Below are 21706 nucleotides of genomic sequence, written 5' to 3'. Positions count from 1 at the left end.
TCAGCAGCAAATTAGAAACAAAGTTCCTTTTATTTATTAAGCTGGAATAGTTTACTAGGATATTTTTAAGACTTTAAGACACTGCAGAATATTTTGAGGAGCGACCAACCAAAATGACTGGAATAACGACTCATCCAGATCATTAAAGGCTAACTAAACCCTAAATCAACTTTTTTTGGTTGTTGACCTCTGTAAATGGGGCTTTAAAAGTTCTGTCTTTTTGTCACAAAATTTTAACAAATTAAAATAAACTTTTTTAATTCTTGAAAATATAGTGAAAAACTGTCTGTGTGCTGCCCCCTACAGGTTGAATTGAGGTATCACATTTACATTTTGTGATTAGTCAAACCAATTAAGTCCCACGTCATTTCAGAAGTCCCACGTCATGATCTGCAGTTCCCCAGTTCCACACTTTTTTCCCTGAACCAATTTAAAAACTGTATTTTATTTTTGTGTCAATGGTTAAAAATATTTAAAATAATAAAAATATATATATCAGATTTACACAAATATTTTTTCACAGCACTTGAAGCTGATTTGTTGGGATTGGGGCTCAGGATGAAACCCAGATAAAGACACTCTCCTTGTTTTTCAGGGAAGTTCCTGAGGAGGCTGCATTTCCTGAAGGTAAACAGTGATTAAACCATCTGTGTTCCTTTGGAGGTTCTGCTTTTTACATCTTTATGTCTTTTTACATTTTTTTTTCTTAGTTCCTGACCAGTCTGACTATCAAAACGTCACAGAATGTGAGTAAATTCACAGAACAAATTAGTCGTTATTTCTGCTTTTATTCTATTTTTGAAAACAAATTGACTATATAACTGACTGATGCATTTTGTCGTTGTAGTTCCTTTCAAGTCAAGTCCAGAATATGTGTAAGTGTTGACTTTGTCATTTAAAGCGTCAAAACTTCTCCACTTAAACATTTATCAAAACAAAATTCAGATTCAGTCCTGCAGTTTTTGTGTTTGAAGAGCACATCACAGTTAGGCTAACTCTGATCCTTCAGGAAAGCACGGCGGAGTAAGATTCATGGTGTGGGGGAGTTTTGCACTTGTAGGGAAAAAATTCTTTGGGGAGATCAAAGTTTGATTCATGAAGTTAAAAAAACAGAAGTTTGTAGTTTTCTTTTTCTTATTAGACTAACGTGATGAAGCACCTTATAATGTAACAATCAAACATAAAACATACTTTTGTATGAAAAAGTTCAGATTATTATCAAATATTAACCTGTACTCTATCTGAATTGACATTATTTTTAATATGTGAACAGTCTTAGGAAAGTTTGAGCTGTAATGTGTTGCTGGTTCACGTCCATGTTGTGCACAAAGGTCAACTCATTAATCTTTTGTTTTTTCACACATTCTGACTCACAGAAACTAGATTGAAAATTATTCCAGACGGGTTTGAGACAGAACATTGGAGATTGTAAATTCTAGAGATGTTAGAGTGACGTACCTCCTTCTGAAGAGCTTTATTCAATGCAGCATGATGCTAACCCAAGTGACTTGTGACTTTATTTTGATAATAGTTGGGGACTTATATGAAATAAAAATTAGATTTGTGTACTTCTGGCATGTTAAAGAAACACTTTATCAAGAGCTTCCATCCTCCACAGCTAAATGTGTTTTTTTCCCAGGGCTCCAATAGGAATATCTGAGTATGAAAACACAAGAAACGGTCAGTATTTTTAAAACTCTTTTTATCAAAGGCTGGTTTGTGAAAATTCACCGACTTCCTTCTGTTTTTTTTTTTTTTTTTCAGATTCTGATCAAAATCAAGAAGATTATGAGAATATTTTCAACTCAGAGCCGGTTGAAGAGGGTACGTACAGGTTTACATTCAATTAGAACAACTTTTTATTTTTATTTTTGATGAGTAAGACATGAATGATTTAAACGGTTCTATCACCAAACAGATGAAGACTATGAGAACTCTAGCTTCCTTGACAAAGTGGTTGGTAAGTTTCACAAAACGCACTCAAATATTTAGTTAGAAACAGGTCACTGGTTCTCTCTAAATAGGAGAACCAAGCAGTAAAAGGGAGACGTTGGTGGTTTAAACAAACACTTTCACCTGTGAAGAAGACTGAACGTGGTCCTAAATTTATCATATTCTATTTATGCTTTTACTCTTAAAAGTTTTTGGAAAAACTAATGTTAAATGTGAAAAAGAATATTTAAGATATGGGTATTTTCGTTTATCAAAAACTTGTGTCAAACCTATTTTCATAGTAAATAACCCTGCAGTAGAAAAAAGAAAAAATATGCATTTATGCTTATGTAAATGTACAGCATGGCCTAAAAAATTGTTAGTCATCAATGAGAAGTCTATAATGTTCACAGAAACACCTCAACTGTGAGAGACAGAATGTAAAAAAATAATTTAAAAAATCACATTGTCTGATTTTGAAAGAATTTATTTGTAAATTGTGATTGAAAATAAGTATTTGGTCAATGATAAAAATTCAAATCAATACTCTTCACAAGGTTTTCACCAACTGTTGCTGGTATTTTGGCCCATTCCTCCATGCAGATCTCCTCTAGAGTATATCATGATGTTTCCACCCCCATGCTTTACAGCAGGGAATGGTGTTCCTTGAATGCAACTCAGCATTCTTTCTCCTCCAATCAGTGGTCTTGTACGTCTTCCATTTCCTTATAATTACTCCCACTATTGCAGATTCAGTCCTCCCAGCCAGGTGCAGGTCGACAGTTTTGTTTCTGGTGTCCTTAGACAGCTCTTTGTTATAGTGGAGTTTGAAGTGTTTGAGGTTGTGGATGAGTGGAGGACAGAGGATCTTCTTACGGAAGTTATAGATCTGTGACAGTAAGAAATCTTGCTTGTTTGTATACTTAATGTCCACTATAATTTGCAAAAACATTCACTAAAAATCAGACAATGTGATTTTCTGGATTTTTCTTTTTCTCATTTTGTCTCTCATAGTTGAGGTATACATATGATGAAAATTACTCAAACTTGCACAATTGGTGGCTGACTAAATAGTCTTTTGCTCCACTTTTCATGACCTTCCCTTCTTAGTCACATGAGTTTCAACAGGGATGACAGAAGTTTAGTCAGTCGCATGGAAGAGTTCTTCGTTAGTTATTGTGTCCCAAGTGTGGCTCCAATCTAAGTGATCTTGTATGAAAAGCACTAAGAGAGTTTTCCTGATGACCATTAGTTGTCCAACAAGAAGAGTAATCAGAATACTAGCCTCATATACTCTAACTTCTGTCTTGATGGTAAGATGTCTGTTTGGAGAGTTCTTTATCGAAGCACAGGTTTGAAGTTACCGAAATATGTGGACAAGTTGACACTCTTTGCTCTGTGTATTTACTTGTTGAAAATTTTCCTTGAGTTTTTAATAGTTTTTGTGGCAATACTTCTTTAAAGCGTTAAGAGGAAAAGAGGTTAAAAAGTAAAAAAATTGACAAATGAAACACTCTTATTTATTTTTTGTAGATTATTGTTTTTTTTCCAAAATTACAATTTTAAGCTAAAAATGACCCCATAAACTTTTGTTGACCTTTGACCTTGGGAATTGGCCGCCATCTTGAATTTACAAAATAACAGTCAATGGGTTTTGATTTCTCTTTTATTTGAGAGGAGCTTTTCTTCAAGAGGCTTCCTAACATCTGGGGAATGTTATTTATGTAACTTTAAAGGAGAAATCCATCTGACAGAAAAAAAAGTGGTATTTTTGTTTGAACAACTGAAGTCTGTAGAGCAGAAACTGATTTTAAGATCAGAAAAATGTTGACATTTTTACCTCATAGGTTTTCCAGTATAGTCACATCAGCTAAATTAACTTTTGGAAGATGAATATATAAAACTATCTGTTGGATTTTTTGTTTGTTTTCCCTAAAAAAATTCTAAAATTGGCCACAATTAATATTATTTGTTTAAATTATTATTTGTTTAAATTGAAATGAAAAAAAAATCATGATTTCTTTCACTCTGAAGTTCACACATTTTTAAACAGCATTTTATGTTAATTTTTCTCTTTTTTTTAATAACAGAGGAGTCGGATTATGTGAACGAAAATGGAGAATGAAGTCTCACATTTCAAGATTCCTGTGCGTCTTGAAAGATCTCTCCCGGTTCTTCCAGCTGTGAAATCCATCTGCCATCTAGTGGAGAAATGAGGACGAGACGACTGACTGGACCGACTGGAGCTGAAATGTTGGATACGACTACAGTGTTTAGTCTGTCGGATGTGTTTTATGTGACATCATTCTTTTATTTCTAATCAACAGAAGAGAATTTTATTTTTGCCAGATCAAAATATTAAACATGTCAAACACAATTTAAGCTGTTATTAGGAGAAGTTCTGTTTGCAGTCTATTTCTATCAGCTTTTGAGACCAGAACCATCATGAACAGCGGGTCTTACTTGACCCGTCTCGTGGATTTTTACCAAAAATGTTCAGACAAATGTTCTGTGGACTAATGAGACAAAGAATGAATGTTCTATTCTATTGTTCTATAAATACAGTATTAATGGAGGTGGCAGTGTCATGGTCGGTGTTGTGTTACAGCTTAGCCTCCTCTGATGGATTAAAAGTAACAAAATGTTTAAATCAATGTGAAAAACGAAATAAAAACAGTTACCTCAAATGCCTGATGGCAGTTTTTGGCACCAAGGATTTTAAAGTTATCAAGTTTGGGGGCAAATATTTCATCGCAGCTTTATTTTGAAATGTAAAACTGTTATTTATCAGAGTCTGGAGCGATTCTGATTCATGACTTGATATTAAGTGTTCTTGACAGAAATTACTCCAATATTTTATTAAGTTTCACCAAAAACAGAGTTCAGTTACTTTTATTTTTTACTGAACCTAAAATTGATTGAGCTTCTGATTTATGATTTAAATAGAATGTTATTGATCCTAAACTCTTAGATTCTTTCATTGTAAAATCATGTGTAAAGAATAGATTTTAGGGGGCAATTACTTTGTCACAGCTGTTGTTTTAAATATTTTATTTTAAAAAGTGCTAGTTTCTAGTCTGGACCTTAAACAGATTAGGATTTTGATTTATGAGTTGAGTTAAAATGTTCTATGATAGAAAACGCTCCACTTTTTCAAAATAAAAAAGTTTTGCAAACAACAGAATTACTTTATCAGGATTTTTTCCAGTTTAAAACATATTGGTTTCTAGTCAGAATCTAGACTTAAATTTGAGTAAGATCTAAATTTATGACTTGAAATAAAATACTAAAAACATCAATTATTTCACAATAAAAGCTAGGGTTCAATTACTTTTTAACTGTTTTATTTAATAAAAATGTTAGTTTCTGGTCAAAGTCTTGCTCTAAATCTGATTGGGATTTTGATTTATGAGTAGAATGAAGATGTTCTTGATAGAAAATTATTTCAAATTAAAAGTTATGCAAAGAACAGAGCTTATGGTGCAATTATTTTCACAATAAGACAGGCTTATTACTTCTACTTTTGTTTTCTTTTAACTAATTTTGATTTATTTGTCCAGTTCTCTGTGAAGGTTTAAATCGGGTCACAGGAGTCGCTGCCGCAGCAGGGGGGAGATTAGGTTAACTCCACACATCACCAGTGCATTGTGGGACCCCATTCTGGGACAGATTGACACCAGAGAAACCACAGAATCAACCGTCAACAGATGAAGGCTGTTTAGGGACTTTGTGAAGAAGACTTGAGAGAATCGACTCTGTCAGGATTCAAATCAGAAATCTTCTAACTGATTTGTTGCTTCAAACATTGAAGCTCCTCTTCTGTCAGGAACAAGCACATCTGTAGCTATCAGTGGCGGGCCGTCAGGGCCTGCAAGGCCTTCTCTGCTGGCCTAAAAATATCTGAATCACAGACTGATATTAATTATTATTTATTTCCGTGAATACGTATTCTATAATTCCAAATGCTCTGTCTTCGTCCTTTCATTGCTGTCTCCCTGGTTGCGCTGCTTCCAGACGTGTATTTTCCTATTTAAGCATTAACCAATCACATTGCAGCACCATTTGTTGCTAGGGTCAAAGAAATCTGCCCGGAGGCCTTCACAATCAGTTCTGCGGGCCCTGTAGCATAAAATAATTGTCGACCAAACTGTTGCTTCAACCAATCAGATTTGGAGTAGGCGAAACCAACGCCAGCTAGCAGGCGCACGGAAACGTCATCATTTTCACGAGCTTTGATTGGACAGCTCGCAGCTCGCTCTGGTTCTGCGTTATGTGACGGACACAGGTGCCGAGGAGCGGCGTGTCAGGTTTGAAGATGTTGTCAGTGGAAAGCGTCTCATCGTCTGATTTTCGGTTGAAAATGAATGTCTGGGTAAAGTTGTGGCACAGTTTTGTCTGGCACGGGTAAAGGAGTTCCGTGACTCCGTTGAACGGGAGTGAAGCTGATACAAGGAAATCTACGAGGCCCCTGAACGCACCGCGGGCGCTCCGAGCGCACGAAGAGGTGCAGCGCAAAATCCTCGCGCGCACTACCGACAATATTATTTTCCAGACACAGACCAGATTTCAAGATCACAAAAACTGATGTTTGTCTCCCTCCTGGACCATAAGAGGCTTCAGGAATACCAGAACATTTCCCGCATGCAGCCTTTTCCAGCTCAGCCACGGAACACTCTCCATCTGCGAAACGCACGGATTCTGCACCACAGAGTGATTGAAATCTTGAGGAAAGAAAGGATGGATTTTGTGTTTAAATAATCTGGATTTTTGGTGAGTAAAATTTTGCTATCTCCCTACATAATATTGAAATTTTATCAGGTTATTTTTTATGCTTTTGGTGTGTGTGTGGCAGCTGTACCTGCAGTAGAAGTTTTATTGCCATAAAATAGTTAATGAGGGTTGGATTGATTCAGATGGAGCACTACTGAAGGCCTAGGTGTGAAATGCACGGCCCGCCACTGGTAGCTATAAAAGCTAGAAAATGGTTTTTACACATCTGCCTCTCACCCTTTTGACAGCTCAGCCACAGACAGTCTGCAGTTTCAGTCAGGAAACGCCAGTCGCTTTGACACAGACAGTTTTATTAGAACGGATCACCTCCGTCTGAAACTGCTCAGAAAAGACAGACGACCGCAGCAAACAGTAAATGTAACATCAAGACACGTTCACAATCTCTACACAGATGCACGTTATGAAGCTGCTGGAGGTGCAGTGAAGATCCCGTTGAGGCTCAGTCACACACAGAAGAGCCAGTGTTCAAGTTTGTCGTCGCGGCGAGAGCAGGCGGCCGCCTTCACCGTCACGCGCCCTAGAGGCTGCGGCGCTCGCTGCAGTTCGCTCAGGAGACGTAAGGCGGAGCTCTCTACTGGTTAATGACAGCGGGTCTGAGAGGAGGAGGAGGGCGCCCCTCCCTGGTACAGCATGGGGGGGGGGTGTTGTTAGTCACTTCTGGGGGGTGTTTCAGGAATCTGGTTGAGCTGCTATCCTCCTCACGGCTGGTGGCGGCTTTAGACGCTGCTGAGGGCGTCCACGCCGGGGAGGACTTTCCCTGAAACACAGACGGAGAAACGTCAGAGCTGCAGGACACTTGGCGTGCTGCCACGCTGCGGGCGCACACGCTCACCCTCCAGCAGCTCCAGACTGGCTCCGCCTCCTGTGCTGACGTGGCTGACCTTGTCTTCTGTGTTCCATTTGGCGCAGCACGTGGCAGTGTCGCCCCCACCTGGACAGAACATGCATGGCAGAAGTGTCAAAGAACTGGAGTCTCCATAGCAACCACAATATTTTTTGGTTGCCCGTCGATGATGAACATGTCAATGCAATTTTCAGACAAATCGGCAAAAGTAAACTTTTGGATTTCCTTGACAACTGAGGTTTTTTGTAAACCACGCCCACATTCCCAAAATAGTCCTATCACATGTCAAATCCTGTAGTTCAGCTCGAATCAGGGAATCATGCGAGCGACAAAGGAAACACCACTTTTGGAAGCTCTCCACACCAATACTGTTATAAATCTACAAACTTTAAAAACCAGCAAAGTTTAAATAATGGTATATAGTAATTATATGTAACGCTATTAAAACCTCCTTCCGGTATCCTTACGGTGTGTTTTGGTTTTTGTTATTTCATTTGTTTTAAGTTCAAAGGGAAAAAAACTGCAGCAGCACTAAATGACCTTCTGCTAAATAAAGCTTCACTAGCAGATGTGATGGAATAAAAAAATATTTGTATTTTGTCCTTTTTTTTCCTGGACATCTTGGTACTTTGAACTAGATTAATCAATGATCCTAAATAAATAAATGGTTTTCGTTTGCTATGCCTGCATCGGTGGGCAACAGTGAAATCTGAAGTTTGGAGACTCCATGAAGTTCACTAGGAGTTGGACCAATGTTGGAGTTTTTCAGTTTTGATGTCAATGTCAGCTCTTTTGACTGACAGAGCTCACTGTTTTTAGGTTAACAACCAAACACACAGGATTGAGGATATAATCTTCATTACCAGGTGAAGTTCCCAAACTTGGACAGCAGAGGGCGCTGTTCCTGGGAGTTACAGATCAGGTTCTTCTTGATGGTTGGTATCAATTGTTCCATTAATTAAAAATTAAAAATTTTAAAAGTAACAAAAATTTGGTTTTTGGACATTTAGAAATGTCCCAGATCCAAAATGAACAAAAACATGATTTTATATTTTTTCACTAAAACTAAATTTAGTGTAAAATTTAAGGTTGACTTTTAAATAAATTGACCAATTTGCATGAGAATGATCATAGACCAAAAAAGACTAAAACAGATCTATAAAATTAAGTAATTTGTATTTATTAAAATTTAATTTTGATTTGATGACAGTCTACTAGTGCAACCATAAAATTTAAAAAATAAAAAATTTTCAAATATATATTTGGTTGTGTATTTATAGCTCTAAGAGTTTAAAATTACAACTTTATTCTAATAATTTTACAACTTTATTCTTGTACATTTTTTACTTTTTCTGATAAATATACAACTTTTTTCTCATAATTTTATGACGTTTTTCTCATAAATGTATATTTATTTATTTTGTGGCCTTATGTAAAAATATGTAAAAAAAAAACAAAACATTGCTTTGTTAATTCTGCTAGCTGTTTGTCCTCTAAGATTTGTTGCTCTTAAAATACATCATAATTTGTTAAAGTTCATATAAAAACACAGAATTTCAAATATTAACCTTTAAACTTAATACAAAATATTCAATTTATATTTATGAACCAATCAGCAGCTTTCATTGGTCACCAGAGTTCAGCCTCTTCAGCCAATCAGATTTTTTTCTTTTTTCTGAGTCACTTCTTGTCTCTAAATTCTAGATTTATTTAGTCACATCATTAAAAACATGGATTTCGTTTGCAGAAGCAAAACCAAACTGAACATTTATGTTAAAACCCCTGAAAACTCTTAAATCTCACAGAGGTTTCAGTTTGCTGCTGAGAAAACCAGATCAAACTCCTCGTCTTCCTCACCGATGATGGTGATGCAGCCCGCTTGGGTCACCTCCACCACTTTGTCCATCAGGTTCTTGGTTCCCTTTGCGAAGTTCTCCCACTCAAAGACGCCGACCGGACCGTTCCACACGATCTGCTTGGCCCTGCCCACCGCCTCAGCGTAGGCCTTGGAGCTCTCAGGTCCACAGTCCAGACCCTGCAGAGACAAAACTCATGTTTTTTTATTTCAGAATGAAGGAGAGGCCCCAGCATCTGATGGGTCCTCACCATCCAGCCGGCGGGGATGCCTGCAGCGACGGTGGCGGAGCCGGTGGTGGCTTTCTCGTCGAACTTATCAGCCGTGACGAAGTCGACGGGCAGCGTGATCTTCACTCCGTTCTTCTCGGCTTTGGCCATCAGGTCTTTGACGATGGCGGCGCCCTCCTCGTCAAACAGAGACGTACCGATCTGACGGGACAGTGAACGCATCGTTGGTGTGAAAAAGTCAGTCCGTAAAAAAAAAAAAAAAAAGAATGAAAAGTGGACTTGAAAGTTCAGGTTTCGTTTGTTTAAGCGGTCAAGTGGAGGTTAGGAACGTGAACATGACTGGAAAAAAAAAAGTTTCACAATTTTGTTTAAACAGCATGAAACTGAAAACCCTGCAGCTGATAAAACCCAGAAACTTATGAAATCAGGCTTCTGACTCCGTGAAAAATAGAAGAGATAACGAAGTAACACTAATAGGAACAATGCAGGAGTTCAGCTTAAACCCAAAAACACTCGAGTCCATTTCAGTCTGCGCTGCAGTTCTTCATCCATCAAACCAACATGTCTGGGGGGCTCAGCGTTCCTCACCTCCATGTTGTTGAGGACTTTGAGGAAGGTGAAGGCCATGCCGCCTCCGATGATCATCTCATTGACCTTATCCAGCATGTTGTTGATCAGCTGGATCTTATCTTTCACCTTCGCTCTGAAATCACAAGCAGACGAAACCTTACAAACCAAATCACAAAAAACTTCAGGTCAAACATTTCACTTTATATAAAAAGATGATCAAACTAGTTCAGGTCAGAGACAAAGTGCCGTGTCGCCACTTCAGATAAAATAATGAGATTACAGCTCTATTTAGAGACAGATGGGGGCGCTCTTCCCAGCAGACAAGTCATAAATATTAATGATCACATGTGCCCTTAAAATTGAGAATCCATCTGTGACTCTGAAGATGCATCTGTGTGGAGGAACCTACAAACCAAAGCTCACAAGTTCAGACAAACTGCTGTGAACCTCCAAGACTGAAGCCGCGATGCAGCACAAGTTTACACCTGAACCAAAGTATCACTCACCCCCCCAGGATGGCCAGGAAGGGCCTCTGGGGTTTCTCCAGCGCCATGGCGAAGTAGTCCAGCTCCTTCTTCATGAGGAAGCCAGCAGCCTTCTGGGGAAGGTTCACTCCCACCATGGAGCTGCGGGGAAGAAGAGCGATCAGAAGCTCCAGATTTATGCTCTGTGAGAACTCAGCATGGAGAGGAAATGATGTCATGAGTTTTGTGCAGAGAACGGAACCAATATTGCTAAAGATGCTAAGCTAGCCTGTTGTAATTGTCTAAGATACGTGAAGAGCTACGCCATATTGGAAAGGTCAGTAAACAATGAAATTGCAGACAGTAATAATTTACTTGTGAAAAGTCACATTCTTCTTCTACAGGAGTAAACATCTCGACATATCCAATATGGCATCCAACTTTGCGTATGCAACAAGCTAGCGTAGCAACTCCAGCCTAAATAGCTCACTGGATGGAACATTTTATCCTCATTTGTCTTTTGCACAAAACCTTTTACAAGTTAAGCTGCTTAACAGGAAATACTCCATCATTAGCTTTAAGAACTGAGTCAGGACACAAACCCTCCCCGAGGATGCTGGGAAAACACTTCCTGCCTGCATCCAACACAGCAGTGTTTGTGTTGGATGAACACATCGACACGATTTGATAGGTTTGGCTGGACGGTCAGACGTGTGACCTCAGACCCTGAAGTGCCCTCAGAGTTCAAAACTGGACGCTACAAGCTTCATCTTCATTTGAAATATCCTCTCGACTACCAGCAATGTTTCTAAACCTCAATATTTCCCAACCACTGAATAAAATCCTTTTGGTTTCTACAAACACTTTTCCATGATATGAAAGGGTGGGACTCTGGGAAATGTAGTTTTAGTGAATTTTTTTTTGTCAGTTTTCTCTGTTAGTCAGGACGATATCAAAAAGAGTTTTTACTTTTACCGCTTTTTTCTTTACCGCTGTAATGTGCGAATGGTACATGATGACTCGTCTCACCTGTGGGCTCTGTGAGCCGTGCCAAAGGCGTCGTTGATGTAAACGTCTCCGAGTTTGGACAGAGACGCCCGGAAAGCGTCGATCTGCTCCTGCGTGGCCTTGGTCTGCAGAGACACAAGTGTCAGCAGGTGAAGCTCAAAGGTCCTTCAGGCATGTTTTCTGTGAGGCTTCAGTGTTTGTGTGCTCACACGCTGCTATGTTTTCACTTTAACATCATTTGGACGGGAGGAGCTGCAGCTCGTGCAGCATGACTCAGCAGGTTTGCCCCTGAACTCGCTGCAGCATGCTTAGAGAGGAGCAGCTCCTCTCTGTCGTGATGCAGCAGGAACTGTGGATCTGGTTTCAGCTGCACTTTAAAGAGGAGGTCGGCGTGAAGCAAAGGTCGGGAGAGTTCACGCTTCCACGAATGTCACTATCAATAAATAAACTGGCTAAAGAAACCAGCCGGCATGCGGGCAGACGCGGCCTCTCGGGACGAGAAAAGCCTGCTGACCTTCAGAGCAAATGTCAGCAGGTCAGGAAGGAGCGGCTGCTCTGCAGCACCAACCTCCTCTGGTTAAAAGAAACTCAACTAAACTTTTAGCAGTGAAGTTTCTGCTATGCAAAAGTGTCGCCTCCAGGTGTGAAATAGATCAGACACCTTGTTTCCGGCAGCGTCTTTGCCTTTTCCCTCCTCTTCCACGTGGAAGCGCAGGTTTTCCAGCAGGATGACGGATCCGGCAGCAGGGTTGGCGCAGGCAGCTTCCACGTCGGGACCCACGCAGTCCTTCAGGAAGGTGACGTCTCTGCAGCGCGGAGAGAACGTGTTAACCTTCATCGGGTTCAGTTCAATCAGATCCTAACTTGAAAGGTGATGAACTCGCCTTCCCAGCAGGCTCTTGAGCTCCGCAGCCACAGGCTCCAGGGAGTATTTCTCTGGCATGGCGTTTCCATCGGGACGGCCCAGGTGGCTCATCAGCACCACGCTCTTGGCTCCGTGGTCCAGACAGTGTTGGATGCTGGGAACTGCTGCCTTAATCCTGATAAATAAAATAACTGGTCAGAAATGATTTTAACGTCTGAAGTCATGAGACAGCTTTGATTCAGGAGGTTTACCTCTGGTTGTTTGTTATCTGTTTGTCCTTCATGGGAACGTTGAAGTCGACCCTGGAAGAACAGAGCAAAAGTCTGATGAGGGAAGATGCAATGCATCATGGGAGGATTTTAATTTGATAATGATCTCATTCAGCCTCATGTTTGGTCAAAAACTCATGTTAACCACAGAGTTTCACTGATCATTTCCACTAGGACTGAGTGATATGGCCAAAAACTATATTTTTTTTTTTTCACCCCAAATCCGATTTCATTTTTTTTTACCATCCGTTTGACAAAAATGACAAATGACAGATTATATTTGACAAAAACTATTTTAACTTAACATCTATTTTTGTAAATTGGCCTGAACACAAAGTGCAACTTAAAATTATATTTGTAAAAAGCAGGCGTTTGGTGAGCTGCTGCTAGCTTTAGCATCTCATAAGGAGAAACTAATTTGTCCTCCTCCCACTTTTAGCATAAGCAGCCTTCAAACGGATTAGGCAAATAAAATCCAAATTTTCCCAAAAGTAAATTATCTTAAAACAACTAATTTGAATCAATAAATTTGATTTATCAGACAGCACTATCAGATCGGCTGACAAACCAGCTCATAAAAGGTCATAAGTGCACAATTTTGCTAATATATATATATATATATATATATATATATATATATATATATATATTTTTTTTTTATTTAAAGTAAAAAAAGAGAAAAGTTCATACACAAAAAAACAAACTGAAATGATGTTTATTGCTTCAGATAGTAGAATAAAATGATTCATAAATGTATTAATAATCTTCTAAGTAATTTTTATTGGAATAAATCCTCAGTTTTGAAAAGGCCCGAGTGACTTCTAATTTCCCTTTAGGGAATAAATTCAGTTGTTTTTTTTTTTTTAATTTTAAATTAAAACCAAAGGATAGATCATGAAATCCAGCTGGTAATAGTAAAAACGGACATTTTGAAGCAGCTAGAAGGTGTCTGACTGAACATGCAGCCACACATGAGACGCTGCTTCCATTCTCCTACAGTCGGTTACATAACCAGCCCTCCCTCCATTGATGGATCTGACCAGACACTCGATCAGCTGCTGCACCCCCCCTACAGCTGCTTCTATTATCACAGCAATCCTCTGTCTTATCCTGAAATCTGAACATCAGCAGTTCAGCAGCAGTCGGCTCGTTCAAACGCCGCTGTGGAGTTTCCACCTGTTGATAACTCAGAGGAATCAGGGATTAAGAAAACTCTGAATACATGGGGATCAGATCCTTTCTGCATCATGTCGGCTGGAGTTCGACCTTTAACACGAGTGTTGCAGGCGGAGGCCGACCCTTGTTCTGTGTCGCCTGCTGTTGCATCACCTCACAGTTTCCTGACATTTCCAAACGGGGCGACACCTTCAAACTCTTCACTCTGGAGTGAAGGCTGGTCTGCAGAAGAGCTCTCGCTGAACCCAGAGAATGAATCTTAATTTGAGCTTCAACATTAGTAGGTTGATTTAAGTATAATTCAGATTTATTTTTCTTCTTCTACAAATAAAAAAGGGATTTAAACCGGCAGCTTCGAGAAGAAAACATCTTTTCCTTCTTGACTTAATCTATTCTCTTAAAAAAACACACACACACTAATTTATTACTATTGATTAAAGCAGTAAAATAATAATCATCACAATGACAGTAGGAGAACTGAAGTAAAAATGATGCTAACAAATGTCTCAAAAGTAGATTACATGAAAAAAATACAGTGAAAATTAAAAATATGAGGTTAAAAATCCAATTTGGGATTATGTGATTGTTTATATCTTCATTGAAAAAATAGTCTTGTGTCTATAAATGTTAAGTTATTATTGGATTTCTTTCCTTTGTTTTTTATTTTGAAATCAAAACTAAACATTTTAAATTCAAGAGTTTCAATAATACTCAGCCTTAAAAACTGCTATCCAATAAACTATTTTAGGCTAATTCCATAGCTTGATGAGTCATAAACTGTAGATAAAATTGCAAAAAAATAAAACATAAATACCACACTATATATATTTAAAACATAAAAACACTATATTTTTAATTTAATGCAAGGCAAAAATCATAAAGCTGTAATTTTTTAAAGGGAAACTGTTTATTTTTTCTTTAAAATGTTGGTTTGTTAAAAGTTCTATAACCTAAAAGTGAAAAAAGTTATTTAAAACGCGGACCTAAAAACTACATAGAAAAAACTGCTTACTTCTAGTTGAGTGTATTTTATAGATTTTTGTTTTTGACATTATTTTGTTATTTTGTTCCCAAATTCCTTTATCAATAAAGTTTGATTTGATTGAATGCAATTGACTGTACGTGAGAAGATTTTATGGAAATATTGACATATTTATTGATAAATTCTCACTGATATTTGGTGGAGTGTCTTGGTATTATATAATTTGACTTTTTTGGGACAAACTGGTCAGATTGGTGTGTTTTAAAGGCCTCAGCTGCGTCTGGGATGCAGGCTCTTCATCCATGCAGCATCTCCCTACAGGCACGTATCACCGAAAACGTGACCAGCAACAAGTTCACTTCCTGTCTCCCCTAATGCCCTGAAATTACTCCGAAACCGGGACGCATCTCGTTCGAGTGTTAACGTCAAACTGTGTTCGTTAAAAGGAGATTTGGCCACACTCGGTTTCCGGAGGTGTGTTGGTTTACAAGCTAACACGAAACATTTAAAATGATCTTATATTAACCGGAAGCTGTTTTACGCTTACCTCATGATGACCCGCTTCCCGTTAACGTCCACCTTATCCAGGGTAAGTTTGTTAGACAGAGACATTTTGCTCGGTTTCTGGGATTCTTCTGTTCCTGAATGAGACTGCTCCGCCTGATGGATAGTTAGCTACCGAATGACAGCGGTGACCTTAGCGCAGCACAGACTGAGAGCGTCTGGGCGGGCCCAAAGCCATTCCTCCTCTGATGATTGGCTGATCCGGAAGGCGAGCGTGAGGTCTGATTGGACAATGAAGCTGTTCATCTTCTGCGCAAACCACGCAGCCCTGCGTGGTTTGCCAATCAGATGAAATTTCAAAATAAAACTTCCCTTTTTCCAGAAACTATGCCATTCCCATCTTTCCTACAATTTTTCAAAAGTATAGAACTTTTAGGGTCGCAAAACATAATTTAATGCCCATTTTAAAACCACACTGGATTAAAAGGCGCAGCAAGCCTCACACACGCCCCCATCCACAGTTGACAGGCAAGTTGAAAATTGACTTTTCTCCAACCATACAATAATTAATTTACACTTCTCTGTGATTTTGTGATTCAGCAATGCTTGTGAGTCTATTGCTAAGTGTTTTAGGATCAAACTAGATTCTTTAAAATTTACAGTTCTTTTGAAACAAATTGGCCTTGTAACTGAGATTTGAAAAACACTTTGAACACAAAGCAGGAGAGTTTGAAAAAATACTGTTATCAGTCCAAAACCAATGAAAACAAATGCAATACCTTTTTAAAAATACCTTCTCAAAGTGTATTTCAAGGGGATTTTAGCAATTAAGTATTCAGAATCCGTTTTAAAACTTAAACTTTTCAATGGAGTGAAGCAAATGAATGATTAAGATTTTTGTTTAGCACTAATATTAATAAATATTTTACACTCCTAAATATATATATATATAGCTGACCTTAGAGATCATATATTTAGATAATTTACCACAAATGCCAAATAGAAGTTATACTTTAATTTAACATTTTACATATAAACTGGATTTAGATCATTTAAAATATGTACTCCACCCTTCCCAATCCTTTATTTAGATGCTATATTGAGCTAATTATGAGCTTAATTCACACAAAACAACGAGTAGAATTACGCAATTTATTTTGGACAAAGCAACATGTTGGAATAAACACAGGAATTCACTGAACAAGCAGGTATTGGTTTGTCATCTGTACAACCAGGTGGTGTCTCAGTCGAGAAGCAGGTCTATCATGTTGGATCTTCACTCTTCAGCCTGTCTCCACTCTTTGGGCATCACCTTCCCAACAGGTGACAAGTTCCAGGCAATGCCAGTCTGAGTCAAAACCTGCACAGAGACAGAACACACATTCATGAAGTAAAACATCAAACTTTATCAGATAAATCCAGTCTACACACATAATTAATTAAAAAATAAGGAAATATTACAAGGAGAAGGTAAAAACAAGTCTTAGAACAAAGTAAATAGGACAAAAAGAAATCAACTATTTAGAGGAGCTGTGCCTTAAACTTGTAATATTTTTTTTAAAACAAACAAAAAGTATTTTCCTTACTTTTTAAACAAAGTTTACCAACAAAGATACATCTTTCAAATTTAAACATCCATCCATCCATTTTCTTGACCGCTGCTTCCCTTTCGGGGTCGCGGGGTGCCGGAGCCTATCCCGGCTACTGATGGGCGAAGGCGGGGTACACCCTGGACAGATCGCCAGTCTGTCGCAGGGCCTCAATCACACACACATTCACTCTCACAGTCACACCTAGGGTCAATTTAGAGTCACCAATTAACCTATGAAGCATGTTTTTGGACGGTGGGAGGAAGCCATATTTTTTTAAATAAGCCTCCACTGCCCTCTAGTGGCCATTGTTAGTTACAATTTAGATTGTGCCATTTCAGTCAGAAAATCGCAAACTTAAAAAGAAATATTATTTAAAATGTTCATAATAAAATGAAAATGTCAAAACATGGCATTTAAAAGTGATTTATTTGTTGTAGCAGCCAACTGGTTTGTCAGAAACCTTCCAAAAAACATGAATGTTTTTGAGCAAATTCATTGTGTGTTCTATATAAAGTACCAATAAAGTGTTTATATATTCACTGAACTTCAATTTATAAAAATATTCTGACAAAAATTTATATTTTGAAATAGATGTAGTCTTAAAAAATGTGAAAAAAAGAACAGAAATCCATAAAAACTAATGTTATCCCTGGACTGTAACTTTACTTTGATTTACTCATTTCAAAAATATTTTAATGGATTTAAAGTTCATGTGCACATTTTTTCCCCACTCGAAAGTTGTTTTAAAACACTTTTTAAAAAAAAAATACAACTTACTGTACTACAAGAGTTTTTTGAAATTGAGTTTTATTTGGTGAGAATAAATTTGTGTTAACAGAATATTATATTTATATTTTGAATTAATATCTTTGAAATGCTACAATTTGTTCAATATTTGCTTAAAACAAGTTGGTAAAGTTTATCCCAACTTCTTTTTTTTTTTACACTGAAATGTTAAACAAACAGGGGAATTATTTTTTTATAAGAATAAACTGCTCTGATCACATGAAAGTTAAGAACCACATAATCAGACTTACATATCCCCAGACAGCTGTGCAGAAAACGGTCCCACTGACCATCACCCCCAAGCCGTACTTGGCGTGGAAGCTCTGCTGGGCGCTGGATCCATGCCTCACCTGCTGAGCAGCCCGACCTGCACGACAACACAAAACCTCCGTGATCCCAGGAGTCAAACAAACCCTGAAAGCTCCATTTAAAAATAGACTACAATTGCTCATTTTCTCTGGATCCACTCAAACTCTTTTTAACGTCAGTGCCCAAATACAAAAGGGTGTGGCATTTACTTCATCTATTATGTGCAAAATCAGTCACAGCTCCTAACCTGCAGTAAACCTGTGCAAGGTGAGCCAGCGACCACTGACTGGGGACGCCACCTGCGCAATAACAGCTACCAAAAGAGCCATACTTTAAGGTCAGATGGGCTGAAGCACCTCCCAGTGGTGTGCTGTGAGAAGGCCCAACAGAATGGCACTGTGTTAACTGCATTGAGGCAAATGTACATTAAAGCAAAAGGTCAAATATGGTGTGATGTTGTGTTCAGGAGCTGGGCTTTATAAGGAGCACTGCTTCAGCAAAGCAATAGAGTTCGGACAATTTCAAGGACAATTTCAATCCATGCTCCCAACTTTGTTGAAAGAAAAGTTGGGAGGTGACCCTTTGTTCCAACATGTTTGCACAAAAGAAAACGGAAAAATTCACAATACTGAAAGTTTAGCCTGACCACATAAATAAAGAAATGCTCAAATTCTTTTGAAATATTTCCCAGGCAGTTATAATAATGAAAAATCCTGTCGGTTACAGGTAGGATGCTATTTAAGTTCATATGAATGATCAGACAGATAAGCAATTACTTTTTGTAATGAAAAGCATATCATATCGTTAGAAAAAAACTATTTAAAATAGTTTATTACAGCTTAGTAGGATAGAATTATATGTCCTTATTTAGGTGCACTTAGCTAAACCCCGAATACTGATTGACGATATGGTTATTATCATTTACATCTAAACAAATGAACTTAACATTGAAATGAACTTAATTTTTTTTAATAATGTGACAAACGTATAACTTTATTTAGCAGAGTTAACACACCAACTAAACAGGCTATGAAGCAAGGGCATTGTGTTTTATAAGGTATGAATTACACGGTCAGTTCTCGTACCATCTATAATCAATAATCTAATTCATAGTTCGATATGTGGACTCTTTACAAACAATATTTTTATATATATATATATAGAAACTCTCCTGAAGCTATGCTAATTGGCTAACAGTTAGCATGTCACTATGTAGCTGTACGACAGAAGGCGAACCGACCTTTTGTCAACTAAACTATCGTGTTCTCTGGTTTAGTAACACGACTTTCACAACAGTTACAAAGTAAAAAAGCCCTCTTACTGCTGATGTTAGCCGCAGCCTTTGCAAACCGGTACATGTTGCCTGGCCTTGTGTCTTCAGATACCCTTGAAGAACGGAAATACAATATGGCTGCTGAGTGCACATATACCGGAAGTGGTTGCGTTCAGGTACCCAAGTAAAATAGGAATTTTAGGCATCATAGCTTAAAAAAAGAACACAAATAATACGTTTAAAAAAGATATGCAACATTTATAAGGCTTTACAATAGACAAAACTTGTGTTAGTAATACGATAAAACCTGAACAGCATCTGTTGACACATTTCAGAAATCGTGTTTAAATCTATTACCCGCGACTCCCTTTCCCATCGTGTCAGGATGGCCGAGTGGTCTAAGGCGCCAGACTCAAGGTTCAATGCCTTCCGCTAACACGGGTATTCTGGTCTCCGAATGGAGGCGTGGGTTCGAATCCCACTTCTGACACATACCTTTTTCTACTTTTTTTTTTGTCCATTTGGATCGGAAAGTTTCAAATGATTGTTCCCAGAACATGTTTTGACTTCAATCTGTATCACACGGTTAAGCAATATCTATAATAGCCAGATTAAATTTGATTCTCGTCAGGTGTAGGATGTTGTTTTTCAGTCATATGTTTGAAGACAGTATCTTAAATTGATCTTTTGCATCCATAACATGTAATTTAAATATTTATTTAGCAATATTCTCAAACAATGAATCAAAACAGATTCAAGTCATCATTTTGCATTTTTTTATTAAATCAAAAATATCATTGAGGATTATCACATAATGACAGAAGAATATTATGTACATGTAAAATTAAAATCACCTTATGAGAAGTTAAAGGGATGACAACAGTGAAGCTTCAATACAAAAAAACCTCTGCAGTCAGGAAAATAGCATCTTCTTTAAGTAATCTCTACAAATATAAACAATTTCTGTAGAACTACACAAACTTTATTATAAGGATGCATTACTAATGCTTTGATTGCCTGAAGAAAACAGTATGGATTGAAATTGTTTAAGAGAAGAGTCTTTTCCATCATGGGATTATAATTTTGTGAAGTGTTTGTTTGAGGGCTCCAACATGATCATCACAGGTTATTTCTCTTCAAACTGAACAATAAGTCACGCACACAAAAAAAATGATGGGTTTTTAAAAAGTATTTTTCTTTATTTGAAATGTATCACTTAGTTTTAAGAGAGAGTGACTGCAATTTATGAGTATTGCAGCAGAGATGAAGATAGAAAAGCTGTGAACGCGAGGAGAAAACTACAGAGCAAAAAGCTGCAAATGTTTGGTTTTGTTGCAGTTTTGATATAGATTCAGAAGAAGCTCGAGATGAGATGATCTAAACGTCTCACTTGTTGGTGACTAACAATCCGCTCTATCTCTAAAGGTAGTTTTTATTTAAAAATAAAAAGACTAAGGGATTTCTAATAACGTAAGAAAAAAAAAACATATTTCTGGTCAAAGACTTTCCAGCTTTCATCGAATTATTTTGATTAAAATGAGATCTACTTCTTGAAATATTGTGGAAATGAATCCAACAGCCAATCAGTCGTGAGATAAAACACAGGAAGTGAGCTGAAGCTCGAGCTGGCAGCGGAGCGTCGGTTAATGTCCTCAAAGATGAGAAAAGTGGATAAACATGGATTGGTCCTTAAGCAGTAGTAGTGTGTACAGACTGGAACTAAATAAAAGTTGAATGTGTCATTTAACCAACACTAAGGCATCCGTCAGATCGCCGCTCGCTCTGCTCTAGTCGCCCTTCTTGTCCTTCCCCTCGTCGTCGTCGGTGTACTCTGTGGGCTCCTCTCCGGGCTTCAGGAGCTTGCCGATGTAGTCGTATTTAACTGAAAGAAGGCGAACAAATCAGTTTTTACTTCATTTTATCTGAGGTTTGATGCGTCGTCTCGACTCACAGGTGAACTGAGCCTCCCACTCAGCCAGGCTGTCCTGCTGCATGGCGTTCAGGTCCGACAGGTCGTCGTACTCGTCCTTCAGAGACTCTTTGTCCAAGCAGAAGGTGGCCAGGCCTCTGGAAGCGTCCCGGCCAGCAAACACGCCGTAGGGCCCCTCTGCAGGACGGAAAAAAAAGAAAATTACAGACTTTTCCTGCTGCTTTGAGTCCGACCTTAAGAAAAAAACAAAACCCTTTCTGAAAAAAAATCAAGAAAGTTCCTTGGCATGAACACACCCTCAGAAGAATTTCCTGACGGCCTCGCAC

At 38.2% G+C, this 21706-nt stretch overlaps 3 protein-coding genes and 1 non-coding gene across 4 annotated transcripts in view; 1 reads left to right on the top strand and 3 right to left on the bottom strand.

Moving 5' to 3' along the window:
• Positions 1-6992: 6992 nt before the first annotated feature.
• Positions 6993-15726, bottom strand: pgk1 (phosphoglycerate kinase 1). The gene is made up of 11 exons (XM_024265862.2): positions 15534-15726; positions 12811-12861; positions 12579-12734; positions 12356-12500; positions 11716-11819; positions 10729-10848; positions 10241-10355; positions 9674-9853; positions 9425-9602; positions 7556-7654; positions 6993-7480 (listed from the first exon to the last, which is right to left on the bottom strand). The coding sequence occupies exons 1-11, from the start codon at positions 15596-15598 to the stop codon at positions 7440-7442; spliced, it is 1254 nt and encodes a 417-aa protein (XP_024121630.1). The 5' UTR covers positions 15599-15726; the 3' UTR covers positions 6993-7439.
• Positions 15727-16628: 902 nt separating this feature from the next.
• On the bottom strand, positions 16629-19644 carry LOC112143004 (cytochrome c oxidase subunit 7B, mitochondrial). The gene is made up of 3 exons (XM_024266726.2): positions 19499-19644; positions 18120-18235; positions 16629-16850 (listed from the first exon to the last, which is right to left on the bottom strand). The coding sequence occupies exons 1-3, from the start codon at positions 19533-19535 to the stop codon at positions 16767-16769; spliced, it is 237 nt and encodes a 78-aa protein (XP_024122494.1). The 5' UTR covers positions 19536-19644; the 3' UTR covers positions 16629-16766.
• A 185-nt stretch (positions 19645-19829) lies between these two features.
• trnal-caa lies at positions 19830-19940 on the top strand. Its single transcript has 2 exons — positions 19830-19867; positions 19895-19940. It is a non-coding gene; the product is annotated as a tRNA-Leu (tRNA).
• Positions 19941-20203: 263 nt separating this feature from the next.
• The window catches only part of pgrmc1 (progesterone receptor membrane component 1), a 5076-nt gene continuing 3573 nt past the window's right edge, over positions 20204-21706 (bottom strand). The window contains exons 2-3 of the mRNA XM_024266529.2: positions 21402-21557; positions 20204-21332 (exon numbers count right to left, since the gene is read on the bottom strand). Coding sequence (XP_024122297.1) covers positions 21238-21332; positions 21402-21557 — 251 coding nt within the window. The 3' untranslated portion in view covers positions 20204-21237. The remainder of the gene's footprint in view (positions 21333-21401; positions 21558-21706) is intronic.

Source organism: Oryzias melastigma, linkage group LG14 (assembly GCF_002922805.2).
Source record: "Oryzias melastigma strain HK-1 linkage group LG14, ASM292280v2, whole genome shotgun sequence".
NCBI classification, from domain to species: domain Eukaryota; kingdom Metazoa; phylum Chordata; class Actinopteri; order Beloniformes; family Adrianichthyidae; genus Oryzias; species Oryzias melastigma.
The sequence above is the reverse complement of the archived record's forward strand: the minus strand, read 5'-3'. Positions and strand labels throughout refer to the sequence as shown.

Coding starts and splice junctions, on each gene's coding strand:
- pgk1 (XM_024265862.2), bottom strand. CDS start 15,598: ATGTCTCTGTCTAACAAACTTACCCTGGATAAGGTGGACGTTAACGGG. Junction 11,820..12,355: donor AAGACGCTGCCGGAAACAAG/GTGTCTGATCTA, acceptor GTGTCTCTGCAG/ACCAAGGCCACGCAGGAGCA. Junction 7,481..7,555: donor CAGTCTGGAGCTGCTGGAGG/GTGAGCGTGTGC, acceptor TCTGTGTTTCAG/GGAAAGTCCTCCCCGGCGTG.
- LOC112143004 (XM_024266726.2), bottom strand. CDS start 19,535: ATGTACCGGTTTGCAAAGGCTGCGGCTAACATCAGCA. Junction 18,236..19,498: donor GGCTGCGGCTAACATCAGCA/GTAAGAGGGCTT, acceptor GTTGTCGTGCAG/GTCGGGCTGCTCAGCAGGTG. Junction 16,851..18,119: donor GCACAGCTGTCTGGGGATAT/GTAAGTCTGATT, acceptor GTCTCTGTGCAG/GTTTTGACTCAGACTGGCAT.